General features: G+C 38.3%; 1 protein-coding gene across 5 annotated transcripts in view; it reads left to right on the top strand.

Moving 5' to 3' along the window:
- Nucleotides 1–1,087: 1,087 nt before the first annotated feature.
- Nucleotides 1,088–16,179, top strand: part of cadm2b (cell adhesion molecule 2b) — a 231,194-nt gene continuing 216,102 nt past the window's right edge. For 3 of the 5 annotated variants that reach the window (XM_079885386.1, XM_079885389.1, XM_079885384.1), the window contains exon 1: nucleotides 1,104–1,424. In XM_079885386.1, coding sequence (XP_079741512.1) covers nucleotides 1,364–1,424 — 61 coding nt within the window. In that variant the 5' untranslated portion in view covers nucleotides 1,104–1,363. Of the gene's footprint in view, nucleotides 1,425–16,179 lie in introns of all 5 variants that reach the window. The other 2 variants (XM_079885388.1, XM_079885385.1) reach the window with 2 other exon arrangements.

The following is a 16,179-nucleotide window of genomic DNA, read 5'->3' as shown; positions in this document are numbered from 1 at the left end:
GGTATGTTGTGCACATGCGGTTGTTTGCCACAGATGTAAATGGCTACAATTTTAATAAGAAAGAAACAAACAGAAAAGTGAAATATTTATTCAGACAAATTAACATCACTCAGCATGCTTTTGTTTGATTTATTTAAGTTTTTTTTTTGTTTTTGTTTTTTAAATAAGATTACAATTTATGCTGGGATTCGTTTTAATAATTTAACCAATTTATAATCTTTAATAAAGGTTTTAGCACTTACGTGTTTTTTTCTTCCAGTTGTCTCGGGATTAAGTGTCTTAATATTTAGAGGAATTGATCATTGACATATATAATATAATATAATATAATATAATATAATATAATATAATATAATATAATATAATATAATAAAAACACATTTTCATATCCAAAATCCTTGTCTGGACATTTTTGGGCCCCATGTGGACAACAGCTCATAAATCATACTAAATTATGTTTTTTTGTGTTTTTTTTGGTGGAAATGTAAAAATCAGAAAGTTGTCTGTAATGGGTGGGTTTAGGGTATATACAGTTTGCACAGTATAAACATCACTATGTCAATGGAAAGTACCCATTAAATGTGTGTGTGTGTGTGTGTGTGTGTTAGGTGACAGTCTATACACTGTCCTAATTTGTGCAGTCTTTGTTGATCCAGCAGAAGTACACTATTTACAAGTGTTACAAACATCCTTGACAATAGATTTTTTAACAAGTAGATGATTGTGTGGAAGTTAGCAATCACATTAAACGAGATATGCTGATTCTGATCATTCCAGTTCTGTCCTCTGAAAATCAGATTATAAACCATATAGTGTATCTCATTCCAAATCGGTAGGGTGTTACAAGGTACCTTGATGTCCCCTAATAAACAACATGCACCGTTCATTTATCAGGGGGACTGCTTGCAATTACACGTTATCGTGATTAAAGGAGCCTAATTATTACCGGACAATAACATGAACGCTGGTCTCTCAAAGTGTAACCAAAAGCGCACCAGAAAGTTATCAGTGTGATCAATCAGCGCGATCAATTGCGCATTCACGCTGGTCTGTGTACTATCGTTAAGGCGTCTCCATGTGTCAATCTAGAGTGGGCGGGACCCGCGTCTGCTGCGGCGCTCTGGAGAGGCAGAGACTCAGGCAGGGGCTGAAGTACCACTTTCTCAGCATTTTCAGTGCGGGCAGCATCTTCTCCCAGCCCCGGGTACAGTAACTGCTGCACGCAACCTATCCTCCGGATCGGGACAGGAGATTCGGGTTTGCGCCATCCATGCGACTGAGAGCGCACCATCCACCTGGATAAGCAGCATCAGCATCAGCATCAGTGCAGGGAGAACACGGACGCAAGCATCGCCACAAGAATATGATGCTCCAACAGCACTTGTTTTTTGTGCTCTACAGCTTCTGTGGGATTGTCATTAAAGGTAAGAACCCTGGGATGTGTGTGGGCACAGTAGTGTGATGCCCTCTGGGTGTGGTGGGAGTTGGCTGTGAGAACAGAAATGCCAGTGTGATTTAAGCACACATTATCTCAAGACCTCAACTGCACCAGGGATAATATTTCAGAAGTAACCCGTGCGTTTGAAAAGTCAGATACACTACGTGTGTTTTGTGGCATGATGATGACAGTGCAGATTTGAGTTCAGTGCACATTCTTTTACACGCGGGATCAGCTGCGTGGGAAGTTGTTTGTAGTTAATTCAGTGATGTTTGTGTGCCATCATCTATCAAATGAGCAACTTTAGACACAGAATGATTCGGTGGGCATGTGCCCGCGCTCCAAATTGATTAATATGGTTCGCACACGCAACAATTTATTGCTCACTGATCAGTGTTTGATTTGATGCGTCTTGTTGTTTGTGTTTATCAATTTTTGAACTTTGTCAACACTGATTCAATAACGACCTCCTTGTTCTAAATCGATCCATATATGCTTCATTCTGATATCTGCAATGTAATCGCAGTTACGCGTAGGCTTGCTCGGTGTTCAGGGTGTGATTTGATGTGCAAAACAAGTTGAACTTAATGGATGCTTAATGTAAGCCCTACAGTTTTTTACTATTAGTTGGCCAGCACTGGTTTAAGTTGGACATGCACGCGTTTAAAACGCATCTCACTCGGGTATTTGCAAGATTCTACATCTTGGGGTCGTCGTAGCATAAGATTTTCTTTCCGAGTCGCGCACTGTTCAAGTACAGAATGAACATAGGCTATGGCTTGTGCATTTATTTACAGTAGCGATAACTGTTGTTATATAGCAAGAATACATAGTGTGTGTGTATATATTTATATATCGCTACCAGGAACATTTCAGAACGGACAGATGTTCTGGATCTCTTGCGGACAGAATGCAGCGAGCAGGTGCGCACTGCTGTCCCACTTTGACTCTGCGAATCCCGCAGGCGGATCGCGCGCAGCCGCGCCCCACGGGTCACACAGTCTCACAGTACTCTGTCAACACTTACACACCATCGTGTTTTCTTTTTCTATAAGTTCCGCAAAAGGATGCATGAATACATAATGGAAATAATAACCATTGACTAGGTTATCTGCCACTGCAAGAACATGACTCACAGCTGCTGGACCTTTATCGACTCAGAGAGAGTCCATAATATATGTCTGCCTAGAGAGTCAATATTAGGCTAGGTTACACTATTAATATTGATTATTAATACAGTAGATATGTCGCAGTATTGTACACCATGCACTGGCGAAGTGTTGTAACAGATTTTGTTTTACATTATGTGTGTGTTGCACTACATGTTTCAAATTTTGATAGAATATTTTCATATTTGTCTGCTACAAATCAGCTATTTGTAATCTACTGTTTATGCCTAAATTGTGTAAAGTAGTGTCTAGTATATAAAGTACTGATGTTACAAACTACTCTAACATTGCGATTGTTGTAACAGTAGGTTGAAATCATGGACATACACTTTTTTTGGTTAATTGATTTATTGTGGTAATCAGATTTATTTGTCGAAAATAATTATTATGGCATCTCCTATCATGACTCGCTCCCATTTAATTGCATTTATGAATATAAAATTAATATAAAATTAGAAACAGATAAAATATATAAATATATATATATAAATATAATATATAAAACTCTAAAATCAAGACAGTGTTTTAGCCACACACACACACACACACACACACACACACACACACACACACACACACACACACACACACACACACACACACACACACAACACCTTTGATAATCCGGAACAACATTCCAATCAACCAATCAGATTTGAGGGTTCAAGGTTACAGTTTATGTCAAGTTTAGGCTTACAACCAGGGTTATGTACTTATACATCAGTGTTATTCACCTATCATTTCCCTCTTTAGGGTATGGACTAAATTCTCAGACAGTACTGTTGTTCCATGACTTGGCAAAATCACGGTGACCACCATGGCATTCCCTCGCTAATGGTCATAAATATGTCAGGTGTGAGGAAAAGGTCACATGATATGATATTTATAGTTTAAACGTAAAAATCTTGTGTGGATTCTTGAGGATTTGCTGATTTCTGATGATTCCGAGTCTGTAGAGTATAACTCCCAATAACATGATCACAAATCAAAAAACTGATGTTCTTTTTTTGGTCCTATAAATCCTTAATATTGTTTCAAATTTGTAGTAAAATAGTGATTTCCCCCTTGAGGCTTATTTATAATTGGCTGATATTGTTTAAATATTGTGTTATCATACACATCATACACACACACACACAAAAAAAAAACACCAATCTGACTAAAGGTGCAAACGCATGCAGTAAATGACAGGCCCCATGTGAAAACTACATTTTATGAGCACTGTATTATAACGTATGGTTTAGTGATGATAATAATTTTTATCATCAAGGTTTTTATCATCAAGATTTTTTTTTATTTTATTTAGAGTACTGAGTTGGTTTTATGTCTTAGTCTCTTGGGGTTTGCGTACGACTGTTAAGTAGCTCTTTAATGCTTATGTTGGTTATATAAAGTCGATTTGCTTCTTGCTTGACTTGCGAAGTTAAAGACTATTCCAGAACCTTTCCAGTTTAATGTGTGAAACATCCAAAATGGTAACTCTGAAAAGCTTTTTAATAATTTACATCCTAAGAATCCCTGCCATAAGCTGTCAGTTTTCTGTTCACCAGCTTGATTCTTATCCCTTCTTAAAATGTGAAGCAATGTAGCTCAGTCTCACAGAGTCTGAGTGCTTTCAGAGAAGAACAGACAGTGCTTAGATGAATATTTTTGCGTGGAGTTACTCACTCAGCTGATTTATCAGTTTGATGGAATGATTTCCTTATAAGACTTGATAAGAAGTGATAGATAAACTGTGGCTGAAGGGTCACAATCATGCAGGGATGTTCAAGACTGGGCCAGTGTTCTCTGATGAGGTTTTTGTCCGCTTTCTTGCTACATTGAACAACGAGAAAAGGCCATCAGTAAGAGAAATCCTCAGATTAAACCAGTACTGATCACCAAGGAATATATCCTAGATATGTAATGTCTTGATCTCCAAAAAGAATTGCATGAAAGATTGACTTTAGATGCCACAGGTTTTGAATGACTGAATCACAATATGTGTCTTATATTGCTATATTATATATTTTTTTAAATAACTTTTTTTTTTCCTGGTACTTCATCTGTAATAATGACAAAGCTGCTTGTTTTCAAACTTTTTTGTTTACAAAAACTTGCAGTCAGCAGAAAATGATGAATTAATTATTAATTTTGTCATTCCTGTGGAAGCTCATTTCCACCACAAAAAAAAAAAAAAAAAAAAAAACATACTTTGGTAAATCTAACATCTAATGTCAATAAAGTCAATAAAAAAAGATAAAAGCTCATAATTTTGACACACTAAGTCTAAATTATGATATACTAAGTCGTAATTATGAGAGAGTTGAAATTATCACACAAATCAAAACTGAGATAAAAAATAATTATAATTATGCAAAATTATTTTATGACAAAAACGTTTTTAAATGTAATAATTTAAACTTTTTATCTCATAATTTGACTTGTATGTCAGAATTTTGACTTTTTAAAAATTTATTTTATCTCATAATTCTGATTTACCAAAGAATGATTATTTATTTATTTATGATTGGTTTATTAATTGGTTGATTGATTGATCTATCAGAAATGGGCTTCTAAGTATTCCAGAAGTTTCTGTGTTCAAAAAAAAAAAAAAAGGTGGAAATGTAATTTGGAAATTGGATTAACTAGAGAAATATTTATTCATTATAGACATTTCCATGACTTTTAAATGAATATTTTGTGTATATCATCCACTTATATTTTGGTTATATTTGGTGTATTGGTTCTCCAAAACAATGCAAACCCTGGTTCTTAAATAAAAAATAACAGTTGTTTCCGAGGGATTCATTAAAATAGGAATAATGTAAGTTCACGACTTTTTAAAAGTTTTTTTCCCTCCTTATTTTAATAATTTAAGCCACGTTGTGGCCCCTTTGTTGAGCCCCACTCCCATAAAGGGATGAATTTAACAGCATTATGGAAATGATTAATCTGTGTGGTTTGTCTTTTTTATTGCTAGATGAGAAGAGAGGGGTCAAGAAGTCATTGAGAGTTAGTTGTCAATCCTGCATCTCCCACATGAGCACCATGACTTAATGGAATGAATTTGTCACTTACCGCTACACCACAGGTCCGCAAAGCTCACCACGTTGTCATTGCTCTTATATTTCATCCGAGGCGTTAAAGCGCACTTGATATTTGCAGTCCCTTTCACTTCTCCACGAATCTCGCACATCACAGATCAAAACACTGCTGCATGGTGTCTTAATAGCTATATAAAACTTGAGGTCTCCAATTACATCTGTGACCAGACATTTAGGTCAGGTCTTCACAGCACCTCGTTGTTCCTCTACCTTCATATTCCCATTAGAGCAGGTTCTTTCCCACCAGTTAACAATTCACAAAAAAAGACATTTGTAGCTGGCTTTCTGTGAATGTGCCATACAAATTGGGCCTAAGGGAGTAAAAAAGCCCCCGAAACATCTTGTGGCTCAGTTGCCCCAGGGCCCAGCTAAACGTGCGGATAGATCCTGTGTCAGCTGAGCGTTTAAGGTAGTGTGTGTCGGCAGCTGAAGTGCAGCGTTAGCGCATCACAGCGTTTTGACGTGAGGTGTGACGGGGAGAATGCTTTATGCTCTCTCCTCGCCATGGAGGGTTAGCTTATCCTAGCAGAATGGGCTCTAAGCCGCTGAGTGCCGGCCATGGAGCTACGCTGTGTACCGCCGCATATCAGTAATCCAGTAAAGGAAAGCAGGCTGTGTGCAGAGAGAAGCCAAGCCTCTATGCTTTGTGCTGGCTGACAGATCTACATCTGTACAGATGAGTCACAGAAGCGCTATGAGGGGGGGAGTATGATATTAAAGAGACATCGAAAAACAGCCTGGATGACAGCCAGTGTTTTATTGTCTTAAACAAGGAAGAGTCTTTTGTATTTTTCGCTGTATTTTTAGAAGCATCATCATCATCTCCGGTTGAAGCCTGTTAAAAGAAAATGCTTTGTGCATTAAAAACATTCATATTAATGTGGATAAAAAAATCAGAAGGGGATAGGAGTGGGGTAAGATGTGCCGCCCACTGACTTTTATGCCCGAGCATAAATTCATTGAGGTCTATAAATATATACCACGTATGTTGGTGCATTGCCGATTTATAAAACCATGCAAATAATTTTTGGCTAAAAATCAGCCATGAATGATTAAATGAAGCATTTTCCAGACAGTGTGACAGATGCAGTGTTATTTCATTATTTATAGACTATATTTATTCATATTTTGAATGAGCTTTTCAGTTTTGGTTTGAGTAATTGTGTTATGTTTTGCCAGTTTTATTCCTTTTTGTTTAATTTAGCTTTAATTTATGCATATTTTTAGTAATTTTAGTACTTAGTAGTCGCCAAGGCATTTTTTTTAAACATTTATTCATTCAAAAAAAAAAATATTTTAAAATAGTTTTAATTAACACTGACAGCACTGGCCAGATGCTTTGGGGTAAGTTGTGTCAGTTTCTCAAATAATAATATCGAATGGTTTTAGAAGGTTTTTATAATAAATCTCTTTATACTAGCAAAATCTTTGCCTTTAGCCTAATACCAGAATGTTAGGTCGCTTTCATTAACTGTGGATTAAACCTGTAACTCCCTGCAAGAAAGAAATTGTGTTTTTAGTAAAATGATTAGACTGAGATTGGCCGTTGCCCAGAGGACCGTCACATAGGCTGTTGTAAAGCCTTCAGGGCAGGTGAATTACTTCATTACGTTTATGTAATTGCACATGTCCGGGTACAAATGTGTTGGATGCAGATTCCGTGCGAGTTCATGCTTTTTGGCTCAGTGATACTGATTAATCTAGATTGTAGAGTCATTCGGTTTGTCTGGTCCTAACTGCGACCATTATAGCGCGACATGACAGATGTCGTAATGGCATGTTTGTTTCTGTAGGCTGTAATGAGGTTGCTCTGAGCAGATTCAGATGTAAGTGCAATTAAAGTACTGCGCCTATGAAAGACTTCAGTAATGAAAGGACAGATATTCTTCGCTTGAGAAGACCATAATAACTCTACTGATAAATGGTGCAGTGACAAGCACAATTAATAAGATCACCTACCTTTGGGCAAACAGACATGATAATTAGCTTCTGTTGGCGATCCATTGGCCACAGAACAGACAGAAGCGGAGATAAAGATTATATTTGAATTTTGGGCATTTAATTTTACGTCTGCTCTCTATTCTTTATCTCTAAGTGGAGATAAAGGGAAAGTTTCTGAAAGTGGTTGAGTATTGATCACTAGAAATGCATCTAAACCTTTCCGACTCTTTTATTTACTCTACTGTTTGATTTATTAAGTATCATCTAATAACTGGCTAACTAATAGGAGAGGTTACTTAAAGAGCAAAATAACATAAAAGCAGCTGCTGCTAAAAGAGTCACAGCTTGATAACAAGATGTGCAAAAAATGCAGATGATTTAATTAGTTGTTTACCGAAAGCTTCACACACTAAAATGACCTGATTGTCACCCCTGCATTTCTGTTAGTGACACAACAAAATGATCAGCAATCTCTGTTGTCTTCTCATTGACACTGCCATTTCCTTTTGTTATCTTTGCTGCAAAGCCTTATTACTAATTAATTCATAGATGTCTTTGTGAATATGTCCCAGTCAGGGGTGCCTTAAAGAGGGGAAGAGGACGATTTTACGGGCCCTGGCCCAGACAGGGGACCCTTTCGGCGCTGTCGGGGGACACGCTCCCTCATCCTCCCCACAGACAGAGAAATTCAGAGCTACGAAGTCCCAGCACTGACGGATAAATTGGTTTAATGCAATGTGTTTACGCGGTATTACAGTAGGTTAAAAAAAATCATTATTTTACACATACTGTACATTATTGTTACTCCTCTATGCCCCGCCTTTCTGAAACGCGTCGATTTTTACAAAGCTCATCGTTCTGAAAAGTGCGGTGTGCTCTGATTGGCCAGCGATCCAATGCATTGTGATAGGCCCAAAAACCTTAAATGTGTGACGGAAATGTCACGCCCCTTACCATATTTGGAACTCCCAAACCAATAGTGACAGGTGATAATGTCGGTACTACCTTATCAATTTCGAGCCAGAATCTGAACCAGAAAATGCGGATGACCAAGCTGATCGATCAACTTTTGCCAGCGCGACTGGATCAGATCGTATCAGATTGGTTAGGTTTTATTTCTTTGTGGACATAATTACTGATTATAATGACTTATACGGCGCCGGCGGCAACAATAATACAGCGAGAATAAAAGTTACGCCTTCTTTCTTTGAGTATACATTTGGGCGGTGTTATGAAACTCTGCCCCCACACAGTAGCCGCGTTTCCATTACCCTTCAAATTGTGCAAACTGAAATTGCGAATTGAAAATACGCCCAATGGAAACACGTCAATTTCGCAAAAACTCCCATTTATCGCAAAAAAGTTTTTACGCTCGCATGAGGTAGTCTTTCAGGCAATTCGAAAAAGAAATATTTCGCAAAACTGCAATGGAAACAGTTTTTGCGCAATTACAGGTCACCTGACGTAGATGACGCGGTGTGTTTGGACAGAATACGAGACAGAGCTCTTTATTAAATACATATAAGACAAAAGAATTACAGGAATAATGGATTCTAAACCTCAAAGAAATGCCACAATCAAGACCTTGAAGCAGATATGAGGGAGAAACACCTCATATGTGCCGCTCACAAGTATAATAAGGGTCGTTCCTTACCATTAATGCTTGTAAAACACATACATCTCCTTCGATTAATAATAATGGCTAGTGCAGTGGCTGGGATATAGTACATAAACCTACCAACGTCCGTTGCCATGGTTTTTGGAATGATTTTATGGAATGAAGTTAATGGAAACGCCGTCATTTCGCAATAGTTTTTGGTCGACATTTAGAAAAAAATCTGCAAATCTGTAATGGAAACGCGCCTACTGACGTAGATTTGTGGGGGCGTGTTTGAACCTAGCGTTTTATGAAGGTGCGGCTGAGCCTTAACTTTTATAAAGAATATCTCTAGGTTTGACACTTTGAGCTTTGTAACTCTGCAGAACTTATACACAAACAGCTACATAGCACACTAAAGAAAAAGGAAAACAAAGAAATCGCAGACCAATTTGGAGTAGACGTCACAGTTACGTCACTTGCAGCTGCACGCGCAATGGAGGACAATGGGCAAAATCCACAGAATAAGAGAACATTTTTTGTTGTGCCTTTGTATGTCAGAAAATAATTAATTTTTATAGAATTCTGTTATTGAAGACACCCTTTGAAGCTAAATGCAGATGTTTATGTTGCAAGTCACAGACTGGACTGATGAAACCTGCAATGATCAGTCTACTATTATAGCATGAATTTGATGTAAACAGTAGTAATATTCACAGTTCATAGGGTACACACATACATAGCATGTTACAGCATGAAATAATATTTAAACCTATAACATTTTACATAACTTTTAAAACATAGCCTATAACATTTTTATAAATTCTTGACTCTTTTACTTGCATTTGAAGATTAGACTATAACTCGCAATTGTGAGTTTATATCACAATTCTGAGGGAAAAAAGACAGAATAACGAGTATATCTCACGATTCAATTTGCGAGAAACAAAGTCAGATTGTGAGAGATAAATTCAAATTTAACTTTTATTATTTTATTCCGTGGCTTCCACAGATTGCTACAGCAGAACTGTCATTTTCTGTCACCAGGTAGGCTCCGCCCACAAAAAAACGTCATCGCTGTTTGAAAACACAAAGGTTGACAAGTTAATGGCTTTTCTGTCTTTAGCACTCAAAAATAGTGCTAATTAGAAACTCTAAACTCTTTCAGTTGAAAGTTAACAGAACCTTATATCTCAAAGGTCAATTACTTCATGTTGCATGTAAGTCACGTTGAAATTGTATTGTATAAGTCCTTGAGAGGTTCTATGGAAGCTCGTTTCCATTTTAGAGTAAAAAAGGAAAAAGTTTAAAGTAAGAAATAAAGCCACACTGCAAGATTAAAATGTAACCTTTGAGTTGAAAACAATGCAAAACTACAGTTGCGTCTGCGAGACACTTTGGAGTTGTTTAAGAGTCTTTTTGAATTTTGGCTGAGAATGAAGCAGAGTCTTCATCTCATCTGTTGTCTGACCTTTAAACAGAGTCCCCTCACCATCTCTACTCTTAGAAGAATGTCCTCACACTGCCTGCGGATGAGAACCACACAATGAATCTCATTTACTCTGCAACACCGAGCTGCTCTGCTTTTTCTTTTCTGTGGCCTTGAATTTCTCGCCATGAATTGAAGGAATAGCCATCCGTGCTGTTTTTACCAGCTATATATCAGTGATTCACTTGTTATTATGATGCAAAGCGAGTCTAATAATATGAAATAGGCCTGCAACAAACTATTTTGATTACTTTCTCCTGTAAAAAATTTATGCAAGGCACCATTTTTCATTAATTTTATTGCAACAAAGAATTCCATCGTCCAACAAAGAACATAGCAGTGATCAAAATGATTGCCCTTCCTTTTCCTGCCATTCTACATTTGACAGGGATATGCAAACACTCTATTTCAAGTTTTACTGCAAAGTGGTGTCACTGACAAACATTTTACATGCACAGCACAAAAAACAGACTAAGAAATTAAATATGTAGTTGACTATTAGCATTATCAATTTCTGGAGGTTTTATATATTATACACTCTAAAAAACCTGGGTTAAAAACAACCCAATTTGGGTTGTTTTCAACACAAGGGCTGGGCAAATATAGGACAGAACACATGTTGGTGTAAGAATTGAGAAATTAGAAAATCTTGCTGGAAATTACCATTTGAACTCACCATTTGAGACGCAAAGTCTCACCTCAGAATACATCTCTCTCCCTCATCCCCCACTCCTCCTCCATGCGAAGATCACCAAAAAACTCACCCAATAATCTAAATGGTTTAATGTGAATGATTATCATTGAGTATTGTACATGTTTGGTATCATTTGAAATGTCTCAGTACGACTGGTACAAATGTCTCATTTCCAAATAAGTAAAACAAAAGGTAATAAGGTTTTTAAGAGTTTAGAGATAAATGCCACACAAAGGAAGGTGGTCTCCTGGCAAATGGTCTCATACCCCCAAAAGGTGTAACCTCTGAATGCAAATTTCCATTGTTAGCACATGTTTCCATGTGAAAGCGGTTCTGGCTATACAATGGAATGCAGCAAAGGGGTCAACTCAAGTTGGCCCATGATACTAAGAGTGACCAAAACTCTTAGCATCATGTATTTTAATGTTGGGTTCGCATCTCTTCTCTTTATTCCAGATCATATGATGTTTTGTATCGATTATCTTTGAATCGATTATGAAATTGGCATGATACATTTACCTGACATAATAAATTGTTACATTTGATTATTCTAACCGTCTTTGACATTATTTTCATTAAAGAGTTAAAAAGAATGGTAAAACGTTTGCTCACATTTAATGATGCACAGATATCATTAAAACTTTTTCATTTATGGAGTCAGATGAAATAACGAGTATGTATTGCATTTAATCAAAAAATACTTTGCCTCGAGAAAAAGACAGTAACACGTAAAGACCTTCCGCGCTGGTCAGATGCCGGCTTTGGGCCGATCGAGTGCGAGCTTACATTGGGTTAATTTTACCCAGCAAATTGGGTTGTTTATTTAAAGGGATAGTTCACCCAAAAATGAAAATGCTGTCATCATTTACTCACCCTCATGTTGTTCCAAACCTGTATGGTTTCCTTTCTTCTGCTGAACACAAAAGAAGATATTTTAAAGAAGGTTGGTAATTAAACAGTTGCTGGTCCCCATTGACTTCCATAGTATTTTTTTTTTCCTACTATGGAAGTCAATGGGGTCCATCCGTCGTTTGGTTACCGACTTTCTTCAAAATATCTTCTTTTGTGTTCAGCAGAAGAAAGAAAGTCATACAGGTTTGGAACAACATGAGGGTGAGTAAATGAGGACAGCATTTTCATTTTTGGGTGAACTAATCCTTTAACCCAGCATAATGGGTTGATTTAACCTATACTGGGTTGATTGATTTTTTCTATAGTACTAGCTTTTTTTCTTTGTTTTTTATTTTTTGCTTCATACATGAATTAATGTTTACGGATGAACTTAAATCCTCTAAACTAAACTAAACTAAACTAAACTAAAAAAAAAAAAAAAAAAAAAACTCCACACAACCACTGGTTTGCATGATAATTCCTTTATTTTTGATACAATTTTACAGTATAGCATACTTTATATAGTTTTGAATACATATTGCCTACATTTCAGCTAAACAAATATTAGAAGTAAATTAAACATTTAGAAATAATTCAAGTGTAATCGACCAGTCGCTGTTGTCCCGTTTCCACCGTAACGGTGCTGGATCTCGTCAAGTACACCGTGCTGGAGCCTGCAGATCAGGGCGGGGCTTCACCTGGGGCGGGGCTGCACGTGTCGCCCCGCCCACAACAGTCCTCATTGGTTAGTATCTCATGCGGCACTTGTATCATGTTTGGCAGGGGAACTTCTAACTTCAGACCACCGCCCTGCGTTTTACTCATAGCTGAAATATGCTGTGATTAACTCCATAACCTGTCCATAAACAATCAGTGTACAGTTCTGAGAACATATTTTAACTTTCTAAGTATTTATATTCTGTATCTTTTTTTGAATAAAATCATAAAATTTTATGCAAGGCATCAGGCATTTCCATCACACGAAAAGACTGACGCAACACTCGTGACTCACATCTCACCCCTGTATGTTGCTTTTCATCAAATTAAACGATATACAGAACATTGACGTATTTATAGATCAAATAAAATGGACACAAACCCCTATTTTACCGAAGACATGCACCAATTAGACGGAGCTGCACTGGTCTCTCCTGAGCCCCTTTCACACAGAGATTCCGGAAAATACACGGATAAAGTAACCCGGGATTTGACCCGAGTTCGTTTGATTTAGGTTCATTCACACTGCCAAGATTTTCCAGAATCAGAGAGTGCGTTCACACACAAGCCGTAAAAATCCCGTAAAGACACGTGACATTGACGTGACATTTAATGTCTCAGCAGCCAGCGGCGGCATCTGGGGGCCGTTTCAATAACTAATATGGGGCCCTACCCACATAAAACATAAACATAATAGAGCAGAAAAAGCAAGGATTCCTGTTGGTTTGCATCAATGGTATATTATTTTATTACGTGCACTTTCAGCTTCATGAACAGGCAGCTCAACATAGAAATAATCCAACCTTATTTGATTAAAACTATATACAATTATACTCGCCCTTTCACGCAGGGCAAATTCACTGCTTAATTAATTTGCGCAGTATATTTTCAGCTGACTTTAAAAACTGTCTGTCTCTGTAAGCGGGGCTTTCTCCCTGGCATCTCCCTCACCTGTCTCAGCGGTAGGAACTTCATCGTCATGTTCTTGTTCTAACAATGTTTGGTCATCATTATAGGAGGATCTTTGTTGACATCTTTGTACGCATGCGCGAGTGGTTGTGTGGCAACAAATCAAACAGTATTGCGGGCTGTAAAGACGCGACGAGCACTTTCAAGAGAGTTAGCGGGCAAAATCCACAATATATAAGCACTTTAACATCTGAAGACCGGAGGAGGTTTGGAGAGAAGCTCAAAATTTGTATTGGTGACAAAATCGAAGTTATTCAAAGCCCATATGAGATCTCCGCTGACTGTGCGTACAGCTCCCCAAACAGACGAGGCATTTATACTTGACGCAACTGTTTTGTTTTAGACTGAACACCAGACCATACAACTGATTTAGACGCGCAAACTGGGTGATGATGAGATGTACTAATATCCGTCTGCTCGGGCAGATTCGGCTCAAAGTCGTGCATCTGCGGATGCGCGCGCGCGCGCTGTTAAGCCGAATCTGCCCGAGCAGACGGATATTAGTTTTTTTTATTACCTTCGCGCTCATGCGGACGCGTCGAGTATAAACAAGGTTTTACAGCTCAGCCACTTGTTTTTTTCATATTTTTTTTGCAAGTGGAAGATCTTGGTTTACATTTGGACTTGGATGTGATCTTATAGGCTTGAAAAGGTTGGTGACCACTGCATAACGCAAACCCAGTCAAACGTTTGACTGCAGTATCTTCTATTCTATGCGCCTTATAATCCGGTGCGCCCTATATATGAAAACAGTTATAAAATAGGCCATTTATTGAAGGTGCGCCTCTGCTTATAGTGCGGAAAATACGGTAGTCTGGGTGCTGTGGATCGCGGTTTGGGACACCTGAATCAGAACGCGAAAACATATGACTCGGTTGATTTGACTCAGTTTTATTATTTTTTATTTTATTCAATCTTCTATAAATACATAGTCACTAAGACTTAGGCCTACCATGAACAAAATGAGCCTCACAAACTCGATCAGTAACGTTAGGAATCCAGGCTTCGGAGCGTCCAGGTTCAATCGCCTAATTGCACGCAACCATTTCTTTCGTTTTTCGCGATCCTTTTCGGAGGGAATTCGAAAAAACTTTTTATCAGGCCCCCAACGAGCCGTACAATCGACCACACAGCAAGAGTGAACCATCCTCTTCTCTAAATCCTCCTCCAAACGTGCAAAACAGTCAAATTACAGGTATCTAGCGGTGTTTCCTGCCACACGATTCCCGTGATGCAACGCGGCAAACATAAACAATGACGTCACAAAAGATCCGCCTATTGCCAGCAGTTTGAGTTGAAGACGGATAATCTGTATTTTGGCTAGCATCCTGTGACGGGGGTTCGGCCGCTGCCGTCGCCGGTAGAGTTACAGATGCTGGACCAAAGAAAGAGGTCACTTTTGGTAGACTGAATAAAGCTTTTCTTTTGTTGTCCGATATCTTTCGTTTTTCAGAAACGTGAAACGTGTTTCATTTCCTCTTAAAATTATTTTCCTGCTCAAAATAACATTTTAACCTAATGGCAAAAAAGGCAAAGGTATAAACACATAAATTAGCGATATTATACTTCAGATCGCTTAAGCCGTTCGCGGGGGCGGTAAACATCGCCATGGTAACCGCGGCGCGAGTTCGACCAATCAGAGACGTCAGTGTTTTGCTTAGAATTGTGGGTAGTGTAGTATTTCTCCAGAAGATCGCAAATAACAATGTTGATTTCATACCTAGTGGCTTTTATAGGATCAGAATCTTTCGTTTCACAACCTCGTAGCTCGTGGTCAATCTACCTTGGATGGTTTAGACATTATGGCTGAAAATCAATATCCTATGGAGAAAATGAATGGGATTTTTCTGGTCTGTTGGGGCCCCCTTGGAGGGCGGAGCCTGTTTCATTTGAAACGGGTGAAACATAGGTAAGGCCGCGTCTGTCAGCAGCATCTTACGTTTGTTTATGAGCTGCGAATTCTCTCTCGAGAAACCACGCTTGTGCATTTTTTTCTCTGATTCGATCAGGCGAACGATCCCGGCTTCAGCGTCATCATTACGACACGGCATGGATGACAGCTTTTGTTCACACAGCGAGCGTTCTGGGACTGAACGCGGCATTGTTACTAGGTCCCCAACCCGGCATCGATGCCGGCATCAATACCGGGTCGTGTTTGCGTTCACACAGAAGGCGTTCTGGCAATTTC

This window comes from Squalius cephalus, assembly GCF_949319135.1.
Source record: "Squalius cephalus genome assembly, chromosome: 11".
NCBI classification, from domain to species: domain Eukaryota; kingdom Metazoa; phylum Chordata; class Actinopteri; order Cypriniformes; family Leuciscidae; genus Squalius; species Squalius cephalus.
Note: the sequence above shows the minus strand (reverse complement) of the source record. Positions and strands in the feature narration are given on the sequence as shown.